This window comes from Octopus bimaculoides, chromosome 1 (genome assembly GCF_046866305.1).
Source record: "Octopus bimaculoides isolate indiv1 chromosome 1, ASM4686630v1, whole genome shotgun sequence".
NCBI lineage: Eukaryota > Metazoa > Mollusca > Cephalopoda > Octopoda > Octopodidae > Octopus > Octopus bimaculoides.
Genome location: NC_142928.1, coordinates 112,197,046 through 112,220,032, shown reverse-complemented (window position 1 = coordinate 112,220,032; position 22,987 = coordinate 112,197,046). Strand labels below are relative to the sequence as shown.

The window sequence follows — 22,987 nt, the reverse complement described above, 5'->3', positions numbered from 1 at the left end:
AATTTTAATCAATCAGTGACGTGTATTCAGCTGACGAAAGTTACTGCTGTTTGTGAAAGTAATGGAAAGTAATGGAAGAGCTTCTGGGTCATCAGGTCATTAAAGAGAGAGTGAAAGGTGGGAGAAAAGTATAAAAGATAAGAAAGGTTGGTGAGAAAAACAGAAAGTTCTTTTATAGGGAATACATACGTGTGTGTGTGTATTTTTTCCATCTTATCCAATGTGTCCTCTCATTTATATAATGTTAGCGTGTGACATTGAGAGAGATTTGACTGTTATTTCCAGCAAATCATATATATATATATATATATATATATATATATATATATATATATATATATAGAGAGAGAGAGAGAGAGAGAGAGAGAGAGAGAGAGAGTGGTGGTGTGTCGATGATCTGGACGACAGCTTATATAAACTTACCAACCCCCCTACCATTGCATATTAATTTATTAAACCCTCTCCTTTTCCTTGCTTCAATTTGTGGTTTTATCAGCTTTACATATCAATATGTGTGTGTGTGTGTGTGATAGACAGCTTGAACAACTGTCATCAACTTCACAATCCCCATCCCTCCTTAAAGCTATGTATTCCTCACACCCACCTCCCTTTCCTTTCCTCAGCGTTCTAAAAGTTGTATGTGTGTGTATGTATTGGTGTGTGTATGTGTATATATATGTGTCTGTGTATTTACATATATGTATGCAGTGTCTGAAATAGATGACCTGATGACCCGGATGTTGTTGCTCTTCCATTACTTTCACAAACAGCAGTAACTTTCTTGAGCTGAATACACATTGGTTAAAATTATCCAAATACGACAACTTTAACATGAAATAACTTCTAAAATACAAAATTTTGTCAAAAATGTTAAAAGTAAACCATGTTCTATGTGACACATTCAACCAGTATTAGAAATTTCAAACGGTTTAGTTTTAAAAAATTAATTAAAAAAATCTGCGACTGAGATTGAAAAGATCCTATGTGTGTGAATGCACGAGTGTTTATGTGATTTCCAGTATGTGTGTGCATGTGTTTGCAGTGTGGTGTGTTTTTTTAATAAGTGTCTGTGTGTATGTTTGTTGTAAAAGTAGGTCTTTCAAGTATTGTATTTGTTCATTTTACTTTTAGATATGGTTTTAATTTTATAAGTCTGGTAATATAAGTATTTCCTGATGCTGGAGAAATAGTATCTGTTTCACCATATCATTTCCTCATCCCCTCATCTAAGTATTATCTTACAAGCAGCTAAATGTTATTCATCTTATGTCTGATCTTAGAATTGGTGGTGAGAATTGTTTATCCTTAAAATACTTTATGGCTCTAACAAGAGTAGACTTGTCTACTAATTGTGCTACACTTGTTAAACGCAACATAGATTGTTGAAACGCTGCTTTAATTCAAGTTCTTCAGCCTCTCTTACATATTATACCTCATTTTGGATGGCAGTGTAACACCACCTCCTTGCTCTTGGATGTATTTAACAAAATTCACTCTGTTGCCTGCATACAACCAGGTATTGAGTTTAACATTATCTAAACATTTCTGTTGCACTACCACACATTTGCACTCCTTCAGTAAAGCTGATGGTTGTCAGAGCTTGAGCTGGTTCTCTATACGCATACACTGTTCTCTCTCCTTCATGACTGGATTTTGAGAAATCCATTTGAGACCATTGATTTCCAGTTTAGCTGCTTATAGGAATAGTGGTAGTAGTCAATTCATGATCCTTATTTTACCCTTTCCTTTTACCAGTGCTTTTTAACACAAGCTTTACCTACTATATCTCTCTGTGATATAAATCTTTTCTATTATCTCTAACCCACATCTGCTCTTTCTATTCAATTTCTTTTCTAAAATTAGTATCTGCACCACAAAGAATCTACTAACAAGCTAGGTATTAACATCAAATTACTCATATTCCTAAGCTAATCTAGTGCATCACTATTCAAACACTGCTAACTCTCAACTGTTATGACAGTTAGTAGGGTTTATCCTGATTTATTTGGCTTATACAATCCTTTCACATTGACACTTTTGGTGAAGAGGTCAGATCATTTGCTACTGTAATTTATCTGAGAATAATCTTCTTACGTACCCTTAAATCTTACTGATACAACCATTCACAATCTTTACTTTACCTTCACAGTATTTTCATTGGATTATCTGACCAATAAAGCCCACTTCACATTTTCTGCTACACTGTAAGATTCCTTCCTATGAACTTTTGTACTACCTAATTGGTCAGTGCTTCATTGCTTCTGTACTGATTACTGTATGCAGCAAAGGAACGTCATTTCTGATCTATTCAAAACAACTAAATGAGTGTTCAAAACCATACTTCTAGTTATTTGGACCCCTCAACTATCCCAAAGCCTCAACCCACAAAAACCCCAAATGGTTTTGGGAGTAGTTTGTGGGACTTGGTTTCTTGAGGCTGCAGTACTTTGTAGTTGCACTTCAAAGAACACTGCCTTCTATAAAGGCAGTCCTCACTTAATGTCATTTTTTTGTGATGTTGATGTGAAATAGTATAAAACCAAAATAAAAATCCTCAAAGCCTCTCAAAACTTGCATTTTCAGATGAGTAATATATAAATAAGTAAATAAACATAGATGGGTAACAATAGACACTCATTTTTATAATAAAAGTTGTCTAAGTGCCCATCTGTATACATTTACTCTCTATGTGATAGAGATTTATCTTTTCTAAGGCATGGCATACTTTTAATATAAGATAAATCATGAAACCTAAAGCATGATATTGTATTTAATACACTTCTACATTCAGGTCTATTTGATCTTTCTTAGGTGTATTATGGTATTATGGCAGAATTTGCCTTTGATATTATATGAAAATTATAAGTTGGAACAAATAAATATATAAATATGGAGAGGGTCAAGTGTACAAATTAATACAAAGTGGCTGAGCAGTGAACTGTTACAAAATGTGTCACATTCATAACTAGCTAGTTTTAGTTATTGTTTGATTTTGAAATGCGTGGTGGTAGAAAATATTCCTCACAATTTTTGCTTTTCAATTATTTATTCCTTCATTTATCAAAGTTATAATGATGGTTAAACATAGACTGTTCTCTGTTGCTATGTGTGAGTATAAAAAAAAATGAAAAAAACTAGAAAAAGGTTAATGTTAAAAAGTAAATTAGAATTCTTACAGAGATTTGGTGATGGACAGCAAGCTTTCAGTCTTCAACCAACAACTGTGCAAACAGTTCACCCTAATGCTGAAAGTTAAAGCTTGTTTTTCAGTGTAACATCTTTAGCTGTTAAAAAATTAACTAGAAATAGAATTAGCATAATGGAAAATATAGGAAATATATATTCACTATCATTGGATAGAGGATGTATGTCAGAGTAACTCACCATGTCTGCTACAAGTCATACAAATGTAAATTTCAAGTATATTTGATAACCTAACGAAAATATAGGGTCCTGATACTAAGAAAATTTTGTGGCAACAAGTTGTGGTTGGCTTGAGTGTTTCTAGAATCATTGAGATTTGCAACAGATATAGGATAGCAGAAGAGCCTGCAAGCACAGATAAAGCAGCACAGCAGCTGCAGCTGCTTTTCCAACTTTACTGAAAAATGTTGACAAAGGAGGATACACACTATAGCTAAATTTTAATGTAGATGAGACAGGCTTGTTTTGGAAATGAATGCTGAAATTGACTCACATTTTCTTAAGAAGAAAAACCTGCACCAGGTTTCAAGGCTGCCAAAGATTTTACGATACTCCTACTTGGTGGTAACCTTTATGGAGGTCTAAAGCTGAACCCACTGGCTCAGAAACCCATTCTGAGACACCATTAGCTAATAAAGAATTCTCTGTTATATGGCGTTTCAATAAAAAAAAAAAGCACATCACTAGAACAATGTTTCAAGATTGATTTGCTTTGTGTTTCTGCCCAGCTGTCAGAGAATATTTTCGCATTTAGAACTTTGAAAAGAAATCCTTGCATCTTGTAGACATGTTACTCACCTAACCTTAATGAACTGACAGATACTATTTAAGTATCTTTCTTACCTCTTCAACCAGCTTCTTTCAACCTATAGAGCATTAGTGTTGATTTCAATTATAAATGTTTAATATTAACATTATATTATTGTAATTGCCTTTCTTTTCATCAACATATGCATTGATATTGTGTGATATTTTTATTGTTTCCTCCCTTTTTTTCAGCCTGAAATAGAAATTGACTACTGTGAAGGAGTTGACATTGAGAGTATGTGCTTGAAAAATCCAGAATGTTTGATGTGTGAATTGAAAAATACCTCAGATTTAGGTTGTGTTCACTACAATAATCGTAAGGTAAGTTTGTTAATATGTAAAACTTGGAAAATATATTAGAATAATCAGTGAGAATAATAGTATTCTTTGTAAAAAAAGGTGTTTCAACTTCAAAATTATGCAGAATTAGGTTTAAATATGTAACACTTGTATTGTGGATGAAATGTAACAACCATTTAAAATTCACATATTTACTTATTTTATTTTGTGATAGTATTATTTTGTGATAGTATTATTTTGTATAAAGTATCAAAAGAATTTTGTTGTATCTCTACAACCTGGTTACAGGTCATAGAGATACAGTAAAATCCTATTGACAATTGTACTGGTAGACTTCTCTCACATTCATTCAAATGGTTTTGGTCAACTTAAGGTTGAAACTGAAGACACTTGTTCCAAGATTTTAGGATTGGATTTGTTCTGTATTGGCTGTAGAATGAATTTCTTAATCACATGACCATGTCTATATGTATCATCATTGTCATTTTAATGCCCACTTTTCCATGCTTGCATGGAACTGATGGAATTCACTGAGGCTGATTTTTGCATGGTCAGATGCCTTTCCTGTCACCAACTCTCATTTGTTTCCAAGCAAAATAATATTTCTCCATGATAAAATATTTTCACCAAATACTGGAAATGAACAACACTGCTTGTATGATGGTGAAACTCATTTACAACTATTGTGTGATGTCAAGACAAAGGGATATATGCATACCCCTGCACACACGCACGCATGCACAGAGAGAGAGAGAGAGAGAGAGAGAGGGGCTTTTTCTAGCATCTGACTATCAAATTCACTCAGCTCTGCACTATAGCAGAAGACCCCTTTTTGGTAGCATGTCTTAGCTGGTGTAGAAACTAGCAGAATTGGTCATTGTCTACTGTTCTGTTTGTTTTAATATGAGGCACATTTCAGTGGAACAAGACATTGATTTCAGTTTATATATATTCCATATATACAGCACACATATAGACATGTGCTTGTATATGCAACACAAACATTTCTATGCAACTATATGATGACAAATTCACTTCTTAGATTATTTTCTGACACCAAAACTAAATCAGGTCAACAGTTCAGACTATATGGCTACTGTTGAAAACAATGAACTCACCATTAAAGCAACCCATCTTTTTCTCACCACTAACTACAACTGCATTAGCGATCAATTCCATTAATACTTTCATTGCTAATGTTGCCATTTAAAGAACATACCAACACCACCACTACCACCACCACCACTACCACCACCACCACTACTACTACTGCTGCTGTTGCTGCACCAACATACTGTACTGCTATAACCCCCATGACAAATGTTGCATCACCATTATCATTTAACATCAGTTTTGCATGCTGGCATGAATTGGATGATTTGACAGGATCTGGCAAACTGCAGGATTGAAATCAAACTCCAATGTCAGCTTTGGCATGGTTTCTACATTTTGGGGTCCTTTCTAACATCAGTTTCTTTGCAGTGTGTACTGGGTGCTATTTTTTGTGTCACCAACACTTGTGAGGTCATCAAGTAACTTGCAAGATAAAAAAACAGAAAATGTCCTCTTGACTGAGTGAGAGCATATTTGGGAGGGGAGAAAGGGGAGGTGGCTTTATACCAGGTGTTGAAAGGACAAGCACAAGTGTTATGATAGAAGGACAAGTACAGGTATTTTGCTATAGATGAGACTAGCAGAAGTGCCCAGCGTTGCTTGGGTCTTAATTGCTTTAAAGTACTGTTAATGATTCTACACAATTATGATTATTGAGGCAAAGATGGCTATAAGTTGACGACCAACCAATCTTTTTGCAACTGGACAGAAAGCCCTGCCAAGAGCATTGCAACACTCTCAGAAGTGGGTAACAATAGAATTTGAGGTGGCCCTGAAAAGGCTGTTTTATTGTTCTCACAATTGTAACAATGTCTTAGGTAGTCATGTAAGGGTGTGTAAAACGTTCGCAAGTGAATACGGCATCTTCCTTTTCCATCAACGGTAGTGGACGTGCTGTTACAAAACTTCATGGTCTGTGAAAACAGAATAGATGCCCTATGGAGGAAAGATGAGGATTAATCATGGGTTAGTAAATATGGGTAAGTTTGAAAATATAGCATCTACTCATCATATGTCAGATGGGCAAGACTGTAGTGGTGCTGAATAGATGAATCAGAATATGTGTCTCATCAAGATGTTGTGTAAAATGACCTGTTGCTTTAGAATAGTTTGTATTTGATGTAAAATGTAATGGTGTAAAATATTATGGTGAGAGAGAGGATGTATGTATTTAGTTTTATCGACTGTTTAAGTTTTGTTATTTTATATAAATTGTAATGTTGTGTAGAGATAGTTACTTCTTCATGTAATTATTTTAATGCATTTGTTTCATTGATCGTCGTTATGATTACATTTGTTGTTGTATGAAATGATATGTTGCTTGGTTTTCAAATGGTATCTTGCGATAATGTTGCCGATGTAGTAAACTGTAATGGTGAGAGAGGAGATGGAAGGGGGAGATGTATCATGTACGTCGGATGTAGAAGATGAGGCTGCTGTACTGACGAAGTGAGTGAAATAGAACTGAGTGGAGTGCAGGTGTTCGTGAAGTGTGAAGTAATTGCAGAGAACTGCCTAAAAATGTAAATCTCGTCATAAAAGCATTGTTGACTCTTTGAGAGTCGTATGGAATTGAAATACTAACCTGTCCATCGTCCTGACTAATGCCTGCCCAATGGGTGTTGGTGAGTAACAACAGGTGATTTTTGAGCAGGTTCTGATTTGTAATGAAGTTTTGTAACGCAGCAAGAATCAGCGTTTTTATGGCGGATATTTGGGAGTGTCAAGTGCACTGCAATGAATATGAACCTACACCTACTTAGAAATTACTGACAAAAAGTAAGAAATTTTAAAAATTGTTTAAATTAATAAAATTAGGAATCGAAGTAATCCTATAAAACCTCCTTATGCACAATGTTTTTTTGTTTTTCCTTGTGGAACAAACGCGAAAGTATCACTCTTGCTGCCCACACGCGAGCAGCCAACGTAAAGCTGACCATGAGAGAAACATGGCTCCCCTAAATGTATTCCCACGACAGACAGTGTTTGTCCCTGTGCTTTGTTAATTGACATTGCGAAGCATGGCCCCACTGGGAACTGGGACCTCCGAAATGTGAAAGGTAGTTGTTGTTATGTTGGTGAAGGACGGTGTTAGGAATGAGAAGTGAAGTTAGAATTCGGGCCAATGATAATGAGGTCATTGGTAACGATAGGTACATAAGTGACAGGTATTTGCATGTATCTGTATATTTGTATGTAAGTGTATAGGTGGCATTTCATGTGCCAAATAAAGGGTGAAAGTTGTTATAGAAAGAGGAAATGACATTGTGTTACAGGGGAAAATGGTTATATATGTATTTTTATGGATTTTATTCATAATTAGGAGTTATTTTGAGAGAGAAACTGAGTGTATGACTTAAGAGATGGTATTTACGAAATGAAATCCAAATATTTCATCAAGTAAAGTTGGACACAGTTTGTATTGAATGAAATGTTTGACTGTCAATGTAAAAGTGACTTGTACAGAGAAACTGTGTTGGAAAGTACGCATGTGTATGTATATGTGTGTGTTTACGTAGGATTTGTATTGTGTCTGTTTCTTTTACTGTCAGTGTTTCTCCTTCCTTTCTTTTTGTATTTGTTGTTGGATCGTTTGTAAAGGTTCATAAGAGAAAGTTGGAGTTGAAAGGATACAGCCAATAATAAATAAATAAAGTGACAGGTGTTTGTATGTATGTGATTAAATGTGTTTTAAAAAAGAATTTGAAAAAACTTACAGTTTGACTGTTTTCCTAGTGTTTCTGCTTCCTTTCTTGTTGAATATTTTGTTGGATCGTTTGTAAAGGTTCATAATAGAAAGTAGCAGTTAAAACGAAATTCAAGAAACTCACAGTTTGTATGGACAGTAAATGTGGACACCGTTTGTATTGAATAAATGTTTGACTGCAAATGTTAAAGTTACATGGTATTAAGTAAATGTGTTTTAAAAAAGATTTTGAGGTAACTCACAGTTTGTATTGTTAAGGAAATGAAATCCAAATATTTCATCAAGTAAAGTTGGACACAGTTTGTATTGAATGAAATGTTTGACTGTCAATGTAAAAGTGACTTGTACAGAGAAATTGTGTTGGGAAGTACGCATGTGTATGTATATGTGTGTATTGACGTAGGATTTGTATTGTGTCTGTTTCTTTTACTGTCAGTGTTTCTCCTTCCTTTCTTTTTGTATTTGTTGTTGGATCGTTCGTAAAGGTTCATAAGAGAAAGTAGGAGTTGAAAGGATTTGTAAAAGTATTAGAAAGAGGAAATTAGATTTTATTAGAGGGGAAAATGTTAATTTGTGTAGTTTTATGGATTTTATTCGTAATTGGAAGTTATTTTGACTGAAAAAATGACGCTGTGACCTAAGTTATGGCATTTAGAATATTAATTGCGATTCTTTCATCCAAGAAATTTGGAATTGTGTAAATGTATGAATTTTCAACATACACACACACACACATACACACACACACACACACACACACACACACACACACACACACACACAGAGAGAGAGAAAAATCTGCCTTTTATAGATAAGATACATGGCTACCTTGCATTATGTAAAGGTGAGTGGTAGTAGCTGGAAAGAACATAAAGGTGGTAGTAACAATGTTGCCTGAGTATACTTTCAACATTCGAGAAGTTATTAGAGGTAATATGGACTGTGGATCAAGGGAAAGGAGAGTATAGATAATGTGAGAGGAGAGATAGATTGTTAGAGGTAGAGATATCAGTGAATGATGAACAAGGCTAGAGGTGTGGTTGATGGTAAATAGCAGTATGGAGAAAGTGATTCAGGAGGGAGGAGGTAACAAGTGACAGCACAGGAAGGGAAGAGAGCTGCCATATCATTAACCTGTAGATAAATCAGAAAGTAGGGAAATGATATGTAGTGTGAGAGTAGGGAGAAGAAAATATACAGTGGATGAAATGGAGGTCAGAGGTACATATGGGTGGTTATGGTGAGTGGAGCAATGATGACAATGGGGGTGGCATCAGTGGCAGTTATGAGAGGGTGTTCGCAGACATGAGAGATGTTAAAGAAGGTATAGCACACTTAAGATATAACTGAGTGGGAAAGGAGAAATAACTGAGGGCACAGAAAGTAGATGATTTAGCTTTTATCTGTTACTTGTTTCAGTCATGAGATGGTGGCCATGCTGGGGCTTATTTTTTCCTTTGAGTCAGATACCTAGTCTGTTGATTATTCTATCAGTCTATTTTGCTGAACTGCTAAGTTATGGGGACGTAAACACACCAACACCAGTTGTTAAGCAGTGGTGGGGAAAAACACAAAGACACATGCACAAACATATATGTATATGCATATATATATATATATATATATATATATATATATATATATGTGTGTGTGTGTGTGTGTTTTTATATTATTAATAAATTCATAAACTTATCAATAATAGGAAGGACAGTATACACTTTATTATTATTTTTAATTTTTAATATTTCTAATGTTTTAATTAATATTATATATATACCATTGGTTCTTAATTCATCTCCAAAGAGCGGAATTACTGATAGTATGTTGATCTTTTGATCACATTGTGATTATAGTAATATCTGCGAAACGATCGTCAGATGTTTAATTCTTTAAATTTTAGGCTTTTTTATATTTTAGACTTTACAATATTCATGCTTAATTACGCATAAAATTTTTATACGCATTTATATTCACATATATCTTTATCTACATTCATAATTTTATACATATTTATATTTATATTTCGTATATTTATATTTTAAATTTTAAATTTATTATATTACCATGTCATATTGGATATATATCGTTAAAAATATTAAATATTGATTTCCTGAGAATATTATTGATAAGTTTATGAATTTATTGATAATATAAAAACACACATATATATATATATTTATTTACTCAAAAAATAGAGCACTCAATATAAGTTCAGTTACATATTCTTTTAGAATATTACTTATAAAAGTTATATATATATATATATATATATATATATATATATATATATATATATATGTATATATATATATATATATATATATATATATGTATATATATATATATATATATATATATATATATATATATATATATATATATATATATATATATATATATATATATATATCATCATTGTTTAATGTCTGCTTTCCATGCTAGCATGGGTTGGACGATTTGACTGAGGACTGGCAAGCAAGAAGGCTGCACCAGGCTCCAGTCTGATCTGGCAGAGTTTCTACAGCTGGATGCCCTTCCTAACGCCAACCACTCTGAGAGGGTAGTGGGTGCTTTTACGTGCCACCGGCACGAGGGCCAGTCACACGGTACTGGCAACAGCCACACTCAAAAAGGAGCCTGCACAGGAGCCAGTCCGGCGGCACTGGCAACGACCTCATTCGAATGATTTTCTAACGTGCCATCAGCACAAGTGCTAGAAGGCAACGCTGGTAACAATTACGCTCTAATGGTGCAATTTACGGGCCACTAGCACGGAAACCAAACAGCTGCTCTGGCAATGAACACGCTCGACAGTGCTGTTAGTGCTCCACTGGCACGGTGACCAGTCATCGAGTATGGTTCAATTACGATTTCACTTGCTCCAACAGGTCTTCGCAAGCAGAGTTTAGTGTCCAATGAAGTAGAGGTTGGCATGGGTGCCAGTCATCGGATTCGTTTCGATTTCGATTTCAGATTTCAAATTTCAAATTCACTTGCCTCAACAGGTCTTCGCAAGCAGGGTTTTTAGTGTCCAATGAAGTAAAGATACGGATTAGCTACACTTCTGGCAGAGATCACAGATTATGCTCTCACTTGCCTTGCCGGGTCTTCTCATGTACTGCATATTTCCAAATGTCCCGGTCACTGGTCATTGCCTCAGTCAGGCCTAAAGTTCGAAGGTCATGCTTCACCACCTCATCCCAGGTCTTCCTGGGTCTACTTCTTCCACAGGTTCCCTCAACTGCTAGGGTGTGGCACTTTTTCACACAGGTATCCTCATCCATTCTTGCCACATGTCTATACCAGCGCAATCGTCACTCTTGCACACCACAACTGATGCTTCTTAGGTCTAATTTTTCTCTCAAGGTAACTTACACTCTGTCGAGTATGCACACTTACATTACACATCCATCGGAGCATACTGGTTTCATTTCTTGCAAGTGTACGCATGTCCTCAGCAGTCACGGGCCATGTTTCACTGCCATGTAGCATGGCTGTTCGTACACATGCATCATACAGTCTGTCTTTTACTGTGAGTGAGAAGCCCTTTGTCACCAGCAGAGGTAAGAGCTTTCTAAACTTTGCCCAGGCTATTCTTATTCTAGCAGCTACACTTTCAGTGCACCCTCCCCCGCTACAAACTTGGTCACTTAGGTAACGGAAGCTATCAGCTACTTCTAGTTTTTCTCACTGGAATGTGACAGAAGTTGTTCTCTGCACATTTTCAGTGTTTTTTGCTCTTGATCATCTGCCACATACAAAGACTATCTTGCTAGTTAGCCATCCTTTGATATTGCTGCACCTCCTATGTGTCCATAGCTCACACTGGGTACATCTTATGGAGTTTCTACCTACGCCTTTTCTACAGATCAAGCCATCTACATGAAAGGGTTTGTGTTTTGTCTACCTTCCTACTTATTAGGACTTTGGTTTTAGCTAGGTTGACTCTAAGGCCCTTCGATTCTGGTCCTTGCTTCCACACCTGAAACTTCTCCTCTAGTTCTGATAGTGACTCAGCAATTAGGGCAAGGACATCAGCATAGATTTTGAACATCTCTGCAGTGATTCCTGATGGGCCGGGGGCTTTCCCTGTCTTCATACTCTTGATCGCTTTATCTACCAAGGTACTGTCAATTAGGATAGCTGGTCCCTCTGTTGGGTCGACATGCAGCAGACTCTCTTCCTCCCATTCATTCTCTTTATTAAGCAGCCTTTCATAGTGGCATCTCCAGACCTCTCTCTTTGCAGCCCCGTTTAGTGCAAGTGAGCCATCATCCAAGCGGACACATTTCTCACCTACGACATCACGATTCTCTCTCACACACTGTCTTGCAACACGAAATACCTCAAGTTTTTGGTCCTCACAGCGCAGAACATTGGCAAAGTTTTTCTTTTCTGCTTCCCCTCTGGCTAAATAAACCTCTCTCCTAACTTCCCTTCTGGCAGTCTGATACAATTCCCTGCTGTCACCATTCTTCCATTCCTTCCAAGCCTGTTTCTTTTGTCTAATAGCCCTGTCTACCTCCTTGTTCCACCACCACGTTACTTTGGGTCAAGAGGGAACTTAGCACATCCGCAGATCTGGTCATTGGCCCTCAGCAGGTTGTACCCTAGAAACCTCCAGTTGTCTTCCACATTGTGTGAAGCTATATCCCCTTCTATTTCGTCAAATGCTTCAAGTAGTATATCTCTAAATCTCTGTCCATTTGCAGGATCTTTAAGCTTCCAAACCCTTCTCCTCCAAGCTGGTCTACTTCTGGGCATCCACTTTGCCTTGATCCCGAAGTCGTTAACTACCAATCTGTGTTGAGGGGTACATTCTTTGCCAGGGAATATTTTGGTATTTATAAACCGCCCTCTTTCCTTATTTCTGGTGAGGATGTAGTCAATTTGGCTAGTGTGTCTGCCAGAACGGTAGGTGACAAGGTGACAGGCAGGTTTCCTGAAGTTGGTTTTGCAAACCATAAGATCGTTTGCATCACAGAACTTCAGCAGTCTGGTTCCCTCCTCGTTGTGGGAACCGAAGCCATAGCCTCCATGTACGCCATGGAAGCCCCCTGCATGTCGTCCAACATGACTATTGATATCACCAGCCACAAAGAGAAGGTCCCTGTCATTCGTCATTGAGGTAGTTTGCAAGAGAGTGTCGTAGAATTGGTCTTTCTGCCCATCCAGTAGCCCCGGTTGAGGGGCATAGGCCGAGATGATGGTAGCTAACCTATGGTGAAGCACTAGTCTAATCTTAAGTACTCTGTCACATACTCTAACTACTTCGATTACCTTATCAACCCATTTCTGTGCTAGAAGTATTCCTACGCCCCCAACCCCGTCAGTGTTCCTTGCCCAGAAAATCTTGTACCTGTGTTCTTTGCCTGTGAGGAACCTAGCGGAACCTCCTCTCCACCTTACTTCTTGGATGCAGCACAAATCTACACGTCTCCATTCAAGCATCTCAACAATCTCACCAGACCTACCTTTCAGTGTGCCGACATTGAGAGTGCCAATTCTGACGGTGTGGGTGTTGGAGGTGTGGGTGTTGGAGGTGTGGGTGTTGGAGGTGTGGGTGTTGGAGGTGTGGGTGTTGGAGGTGTGGGTGTTGGAGGTGTGGGTGTTGGAGGTGTGGGTGTTGGAGGTGTGGGTGTTGGAGGTGTGGGTGTTGGAGGTGTGGGTGTTGGATGTGTGGGTGTTGGAGGTGTGGGTGTTGGAGGTGTGGCTGTTGGAGGCGTGGGTGTTGGAGGCGTGGGTGTTGGAGATGTGGGTGTTGGAGGTGTGGGTGTTGGAGGTGTGGATGTTGGAGGTGTGGGTGCTGGAGGTGTGGTCCTGTGAGACCCTGGGATGGGGGAAAGCAGTGTTGTGTACCAGAAAAGAAAGCTTGCATTTGGCAGAATTCATAAACAAAACAATGCCTACAACCTGCATACACTACATAATCTTTATGCACTATAAGATCGATAAAACCCAGGGTAGGGTAGGGGATGGTATAAGGCCCCTAGGAGTGTTCGCGGGAGACAACCGAGGATGACAGAGGATAAGAATAAAGTAAAGAAAAAATAAATAAGTGAAGTGTGGCGAATAAAAAGAATGCATGAATTTAAGACAAAACAGAGAACGGGCGATGTTTACATGGAAAAGAAATAGATAGATAATAAAGAACGGATGGTGGGTGGGGATTATGATCAGCGCTGAGATGGGAGTAATATGAAAGGTTGGAAGTTGAAAATTCTTAGCTGTTCATATTCTGGATTTCGTATTCTGTCAGCAGAAGAAATTCGAAGTCGATTTGGAGAAAGTCGGATATTGAACTGGTTTATATAGAGTTAAGGTCAGGTAGTAATCGAAGAGAGAGAGGGGGGACAGGCAGTAACTACATCACGCGGGAATATATTCTTTGGGTTTTCGGTAACATAATTGAATGAGACAACAAATGTTTATAATATATATAAATAAAAGACAATTCAATGAATAAGGAGAATAATACACAACTTTTTATTATTACAGCATATTTAATTTAAATCTGTCCAGCATATGTTTCTGCTGCATGGATATCTCGCAATGTTTCATTTGCATCCAGTTTGTTCATCTATGCAGCTTTATTCAAGGTGTTGCACACTGTTGTCGTCTGAAGTAAACTAAATGTATGTTGATTAGGTAGCATTATATTTGGTTGGGGATAAAAGCTTTTGAATGCAAAGAATGAGAAAGGAACATTTAGAAACCTGATGCAGCTATAAAAATGGTTATGATGATAACCCAATTATCACCCTAAGGTTTAAACTCAATCAGAGTATATTTTGTCTACTAGCCCTAAGTAAAGTAAAAAGGAAAAAAATTCAGTGATAGATGTATACAATTAAAAATCATTCAGTCAAATATAATTTAGAAATATGAGATATGCAGAATTTATGTTTAAGGCCAAGTTATTCTAAGCAATATGTTAGAATACTTTCAGCTAAAGTGAAATTCAAATTTTTTATTATATAAATTAACCTTAAATCTACGTGTAGGCAACATCCTCCGAGATACAGAATAAATTATTCTATATGATAAGTTTTACATAGGAAGAATACTAATTATATAGAAAAGAATTTCTACTAGGATATAAGCAAACTAGATATTGCACTAATATTTACTATGTAAACTCTGGTGCCTTCAATCTCTGTGGTATTTACTTAATTAAAAATCTTTCCGAGGGAAATATTTGAGTGTTTTTCAGTAAAGGTACACACATTTTCAGGCTAATTTCAGTTTACTATTTAATAACTGGTAGACATGAAAATATGGAATATTTCTTCCCAGCATAAATTGCATTTCTTACCTCTGATTATGTAAGGCTCTGCCCCACCTGTAATTTTCCATTCTGTGTCAAAGTTAGTGTTTATATCCTCAAGCTTGTGCTGTTTATTTTCTCCCTATCCTTGAAGGAAACTAGATGATTAGCTAATCTTGCCTTGAAAGTAGTTGAGCACACCCGAATACAAAAATGTGAAATTCCACCTGATGTACTCCTGCACTATATTTTTCTTTAAACATTGTGTGTTGAGAGGGCACATTTTATTGCCACAGCTACAAAGACTAGCTCAACCTGTGAACATGGGATCAAGATTAGATACCTCCTCCATATCTTTATCTAAAGAGCTACTAGTGTTTACATTTAAGCTATACTTCTGAGTTTGTGTGTTATTCTGCCCAAAGTTTATCACATTTGGTTCACCTGAGTTAAGTATCATATTGGTTGCCTCCCTTACACTGCTCACCTCTTGTATCTTATATGTTTCCCTTCAATTGTCAACAAGTGCTATGTTGAAAATCCTCTTTACCTGTAGAGTTGTTTTGATTATAATTATTGTATTTATTATCTATTTTACTACAGTGTTTATTGTTATAGAGTTCAGATATTTTCCTAACATTCTGTGCTGTGATAATTTTGGCTAAATTTCTGCTAGTTGAAAATGTGACTAATCATGTGCTGGTTGAAGATGCTACTGCATTTATTTGATTTTAGTAAAATGCCTATCTAAAAGTGTGAAAAATTTTGCTGGGAAGTTAGTATCTATTTGCTTACTGAATACTGCATTTTATCACCATATAGTCCTTGATATGTTTACTCTCTTGTGGGGGTCATTATTATTATGAGAAGTTGGCCTATTTTTATAGAAACAATCTGTTTTGTTCAGTTATAATACTTGTTTATACTAGTAGCACTCAGTATATTCCTTTTCTTAAGGGGGTTGTTTGTATTTTTTGTTCCTGTCAGAACATTGCTTAAATTACCAGTTTTGTTAGGGGATTTAGCTGCACTTTCTTTATTATGTTTGCCTATATAGGCGCAGGAGTGGCTGTGTGGTAAGTAGCTTGCTTACCAACCACATGTATGTGTTTGTGTGTCTGTGTTTGTCCCCCCAACATCGCTCGACAACCGATGCTGGTGTGTTTACGTCCCCGTAACTTAGCGGTTCGGCAAAAGAAATAGATAGAATAAGTACTAGGCTTCCAAAGAATAAGTCCTGGGGTCGATTTGCTCGACTAAAGGCGGTGCTCCACAGTCAAATGACTGAAACAAGTAAAAGAGTAAAGAGTATATTAGTATTGTCTATGTTTCTATCTCAGTCCAATATGTGATTATTTTCACTATAGCTATTCTGGGTGTTGTAGGTAGATTTCACATTTCACCTATGGAGGTTTCCCAGTTATTTACACTATTCCTGATATCTGTAACTGCTAGGTTCTGGGTACTATTTGCCTTTATATGTTCATTCATTTTGTTTTCAGGGCTGTACATGAACCTTTCCCTGTATCCTGCTTCTGCCAGTGCATTATTCTAATACTTTTCATTTTATCAAAAGGTCTCCTTGTTCACTGAAAGTCTAGAGATGCAGGTTGAAATAATTTTGACTATAGATTCAGTGATATTTTTGGGGTGATTGGAGGTAAAATTAATATACTTGAGGTTATCATTGGGCTTGCGACACGGTTGATATCCACCCATACTCATATCCAAGCTAACTTCTAAGTTAACTTTAATGTGTTCTTCCTCAATGGAGATAGATTAGACCCTTGAAAAATCTGAATAACTTTTCCCTTGTTCATGTTATTGGATTTATATAATGTAAATAGAGCTTCATTCCTGTGTAGTCTGCTCCATCTCCATCAGTGGAAATGCATTATTTGTACAAAATAGTATATATTAATTGATATCTACTAAGTTCATTATCTGAGTGGAATCACTGGACCCCATGGTAATTTTGAACATATCAAGCCTGTCCTTTCTTACCCAGTATTTTTCCTTGAATTCAATTATAGATTTTCTCGTTGTTGATATGTCTACTTGTTTGGATAGACTAGAGTTTCTCATAGCAAATCTAGCTTGTAAGTTTGACTTAATTTAGTTATTTTTATGTGTTACTTTGTAGTTTTTGAGGATTTCTTTTTTAATTAGAGTGATATAGGTTACAGTCTATATCTTTGAAATTTTTTGTTTTTTACTTTACTGAGGGCTAGTAGATGAAATATTGTCTAACTGAGTTTAGGATCTAGCATTCGTTAATTCAAATTTCAAACTATAGGGTCATTCTGATAGCTGTTTTTATAACTGTATCAGGTTTCTAAATGTTCCTTTCTCATCCATTGCACTCAAAAGCTATTGCCCCCTATTAAATATAATACCACCTAACCAACATGCATTTAGTCCACTTCAAACTACAACAGTGTGCAACATCTTAACTCTTAACCTGACGAACAAACTGGATGCAAAATGAAAACACATTGTAAGATATCCATTCAGCAGAAACATATGTCAGACAGATTTATATTAAGTATGCTGTATAATTGACTGTAATAATAAAAAATTGTGTAGATTCACCTAATTAATGTTTATAGCATTCATTGAGTTGTCTTTAAACTGTTTGTAATCCAACAAAGTGAGCCCAATATTTACTCATCAGATGAAATACATTGGAATTGTTTACCTTCAATAGTCCTAGGTTGTTCCTTACCATTCGATGCAGTTAGCCATAACTTGGATCATAAGAGAGTGGTTAAATGATACCCCACCTGGATATATTAGCCCTATCTATTCGATATATATATATATATATATATATATATATATATATATATATATATACATACATATATATATGGTTAGGGCAGCGGACTCGCGGTCATAGGATCGCGGTTTCGATTCCCAGACCGGGTGTTGTGAATGTTTATTGAGCGAAAACACCTAAAGCTCCATGAGGCTCTGGCAGGGGATGGTGGCGAACCCTGCTGTACTCTTCCACCACAACTTTCTCTCACTCTTCCTGTTTCTGTTGTGCCTGTAATTCAAAGGGTCAGCCTTGTCACACTGTGTCAAGCTGAATATCCCCGAGAACTGCATTAAGGGTACACGTGTCTGTGGAGTGCTCAGCCACTTGCACGTTAATTTCATGAGCAGGCTGTTCCGTTGATTGGATCAACTGGAACCCTCGACGTCGTAAGCTGCGGAGTGCCAACATATATTGTTGTATTTTGGGATAGTCATTTTTTTTTTTTGCTGCCAAATAAGCAAACACACTATATATTCGTTCTTCACTTGTTTATTACTGTTCTTATTCTAACTCATGTCTGTTGTCTGGAACTCTTTTGTCACACATCTGTGACCTCCTCAGCAACACTTTCTGTCTTCTTGTGTGCTCTTGCTCTACTTCAGTCATTTTGTTCTTCTATGATGTGTATCCTTATATGTGCATGCATCTGTGTTTGTGTGTGTGTGTGTATACATTTGTGTGTGTGTTATTGTTCTTAGTAGCTCTATGACCCTCCCCTCAGCCCCTGTCCCCAGCCCCATTGCCGCTGCCGCTGCCCTTGAATCTGACTTTTTGTACTGTTCTTGTAACTCACTGTTTGTGTGTTTGCCCACACTGCTGCCATTGTGGTAGTTATTGTTGCCATTGTTGTTAACGCCATTACTGTTGTTGTTAGTCGTGTTGTTGATATTGTTGCAGCCATCAGTGAAGTTACTGTATGTGTGTTTGTGAGTTCACTTTCTATGTTGTTTGTATCCGTACCCTTTATACAGTATTTTTAATGTCTCTATGAATTTTTTTTCTCCCTTCAGTCTTTAGTTGTCATGTTGTGTGGTGTGGTGTGGTGGTGGTGGGTATTATTATTCCATTCATGTTTTCTGTTTAGGTTTGGGCTGTCTATTGCTATGTGTTTAGCCTCTGTGACCTAAGTGTCGCGTTGATAATACTTTAACCTCTATGTTATTGGCTGAACTCCTCAGCAACACTTTCAGTATTTGTGTGTACTCTTGCTCTGCTTAAGCCATTCTGTTTTTCTATGATGTGTATCCTTATATGTGCATGCATCTGTGTTTGTGTGTGTGTCATTGTTCTTAGTAGCACTATGACCTTCCCCTCAGCCCCGTTTCCTACCCCGTTACCACTGCCCTTGAACTTGACTTTTTGTACTGTTCTGTCTGTCTGTCTGTCTGTCTGTCTGTCTGTCAGTCAGTCAGTCAGTCAGTCAGTCAGTCAGTCTGTCTATCTATCTATCTATCTATCTATCTATCTATCTATCTATCTATCTATATATATATATATATATATACACACATAGGTAGTTAGGGTAAATTCCAGCTGTTTCCTCTTGAAACACATCCGTTTATTCCATTACAATAAATATGTATCCATAATTCCCTTTGAATGTAAATCAAAACACACATCGAAATTGAGAATTATGGAAATATTATTTGCAGAGTTGTTGAATAAACAAAATAGGAAAATGGAAACATTTTGGTATTAATTATTCTTCATTACATATGTTTCATTTTTTAATAGGAATCACAAAGATTTTCATGTTATATAGACCTGTAAGGAGTTTCTTATTAGAGAAATCGTCCGACAGAAAATTTTTTATTATATGAGAATATATTTGGATGAAGTGTTTATATTTAGATATTAATCTGGAGCATCGCTGATAGTCCTAATGAAAGAAAGAAAAAGTTATACACACATTTGTGCAGACATATACACACAGGCACATAGACATAGTTCATATGCTCACATACACAAACATACACATATATATCCATACATAAAGTATGTACATGCAGAAATACACACATGAATATACACCCATACATACATACATACGCGCACACGTGTGTGTGTGTATACACTTTCTCCTCGACTTACAACCTATGTGACTTATGACTATCAGCACTTACGACCACAAAAAGTAAATAAATAATTAAGTTAAAAAATCGATATTCAGTCATTAGTAGCTGTGTGTTTGATAAATACGGCAGCATCTGGCAATACAGGCCTTCCTCATACCCAGGCACCCACTGCTTGCCACTCAGTCGCTTTCAAGCATCAATTGCATAAATGAAAATGGTATTGAAAATATAAATCCGACATATGACCAGATCGACTTATGATCTGTTAGATGGAACATTTACAGATTTTTATTAATATGTCACATGTTTTATAAATATTAGCGCTTGCACCTATGCTTGTAGGTTCTTTAAATATGATTTCACTTCAGAGGATCTGTCTCTTTTTATAGTATTATTGAATGTGTAGGGGTGGAGAGAGATATATAGGATAGTAAAAAAGGGTGAGGAATGGAGGGAAAAGTGAGAGTGTATGTGTGTGTATGTGAGTGTTTTTGTGCTGGTGTCTGTGCGCGTGTGTGTGTGTGTGTGTGCGCCTGTGTATCTGAAAGGATTGTCAATGGGAAAGAGAAGGAAAGGTGAAAGAAGAAAGAAAATTGTGTTTACAGCTGGTCAGTTCTTTCAATGACAAGTTTATTCTTGGCCTTTAAAAATGGCAAAACCAGGTGGCATTGTTTGGAAGAAAGTTGTTGGCATCATTGTCCAGTGGGAGAGAGTGTGTGGGTGTGTGTTTTTTTGTGTGTGTATGCATGTGTGTGTGCCTGTGTATCTGAAAGGAGTGTCAGTGGAAAACAGAAGGAAAGGAAGAAGGAAGAAAGGAAGAAGAAGGAATTGTGTTTACAGCTGGTTAGTTCAAAAAAGGTAAGAGACAAATATGAAAACCAAGATAATTGGGTTCAATTCTAGTTGGCACAAAAATGTCCCACTATCTGGGTTTCTTGCCGTTTTTAGGCTCTGTTGTTCCAAAGTTGAATAACGATTAAGAATAATGAAATATTGTGATGAATCAATGAGTGAGGTATCTAAATATTGATAAGTTCATTTTGTCATAGGCATGGATAAAAAATAAATATAAAATATAACATTTCTGTAGTCATTTACCAATATAAATTGGCAAATGGTGCCATTGTTTTAGATACTGAAATAACAAGTTCTAAAATAGTTTTGGATTCACTTTTAGGATCAAATCCGTTATGGAAAAAATACAAATAAATATAATTTCAAAGATAGAGAAAGTATATGTAAGGTTATGAAAATACAAAGATAGTGAAGTATGTGAAAGAATAAAAATTGTTGGTGAAATATAAAAAAAAATTACAGTTTACTTTACAAATTTGGTCCTTCATCCTTAATATATATATATATATATATATATATATATATATATATATATATATATATATATATAATGAAGAAATAAATGGGATGATTATCCCCGTATACAGCACAACTAATTAGTGCTCTAAATGAGTCTCAGGAATATAAAACCAAAAAAGAGAGAATAAATTTCAAAGGTCAGTGTTCATATTTAAGACCCCTTTTTTCATTCTAAAGGTAAATCAATGTCTTTTAAAGATAGTTACACTAAAAATAAGGCAACTACTAGCAAAACTATTTGGTTGATTATTTTTTATGGGAGGCAAATTAAATCTAATCTTCCTTTCCAGTTTTGTGAAGCTATTATTAAGAATTTTCCAAAGAATTCTAGGTATTACTCGATTATCAACTCATACACAGTTAGGATTGGTTTTTTCCAACACAAAAAATATTTCACAAATTATCTCTCCACATAATATTAGTCTGTTAAATAAGAGTCCAATTACTAATACTAACATTAATTTAGCTAATACTAACCATCCCCCTAGATATATTAACAACAAGGTTATATTCTCTGAAGTCAATTCCTATAGAATTAAGTTTATGTCTAGTAATTCTAAGACTAAAAACTCTATATACCAATGTAAAATTACTTCCAGTACCGATGTCTTTTTTTTATATAGGTAGTTCTTCTCAGTTATCTAAAAGAATTTCTAATCATTACTCTACATTTAGGGATAGTAATAAATGCAACAGTACAGGGCTTAGTAAATTAATTTGGTATCTAAAAGATTATAATAAACAATTTGATTTAGATTGGTTGATTCACTCCATTTCATTCCCATATGATAAAGGCAAAGAATTCTGCCAACTCTGTAATAGTGAACTACTTTATATTCTATTTTCTAGGAAACCCCTTGTAAACATGATTATAGAGTGTGCTTATCGATGTAAACATTGGCAGAAACATACCTTTAGTTCATATAAGTGATATCTACCATTCTATATAATTTGAACATTGATTTTCTTCTTACATTTCACTTCCATTAGCTATATCTATTTCCATCCCTTTAAGCTTTTATTTCAATTCACATATCGCTCTATATTTCCCCTTTATTAATTTTCTGTTTATTTCTTTCCTTTACCTTCTCTTTCTGTAGACTACCTTTGATGTCATATCTTCTAATGGTTTTTGAAAAAAAACTTAATAGCGTGCTGTTCATCATTATACACATCCATCACATTCTGTTAAAATGTCTTATTGATGAGTTTGGTTTCTTTCTTTCCTTGATGAGAAGACTACATTGTTTTACACCATTTTATTCCTTTAGAATAATACCAATGTTCATTATTTACATTATTTACATTCGACGGATATT

General features: G+C 35.9%; 1 protein-coding gene across 3 annotated transcripts in view; it reads left to right on the top strand.

The window, feature by feature from the left end:
* LOC106877988 (multiple epidermal growth factor-like domains protein 8) overlaps nt 1-22,987 on the top strand; it is a 695,248-nt gene that overhangs the window by 73,917 nt on the left and 598,344 nt on the right. For all 3 annotated transcript variants that reach the window (XM_089356139.1, XM_089356136.1, XM_089356146.1), the window contains exon 5: nt 4,204-4,332. In XM_089356139.1, coding sequence (XP_089212265.1) covers nt 4,204-4,332 — 129 coding nt within the window. The remainder of the gene's footprint in view (nt 1-4,203; nt 4,333-22,987) is intronic.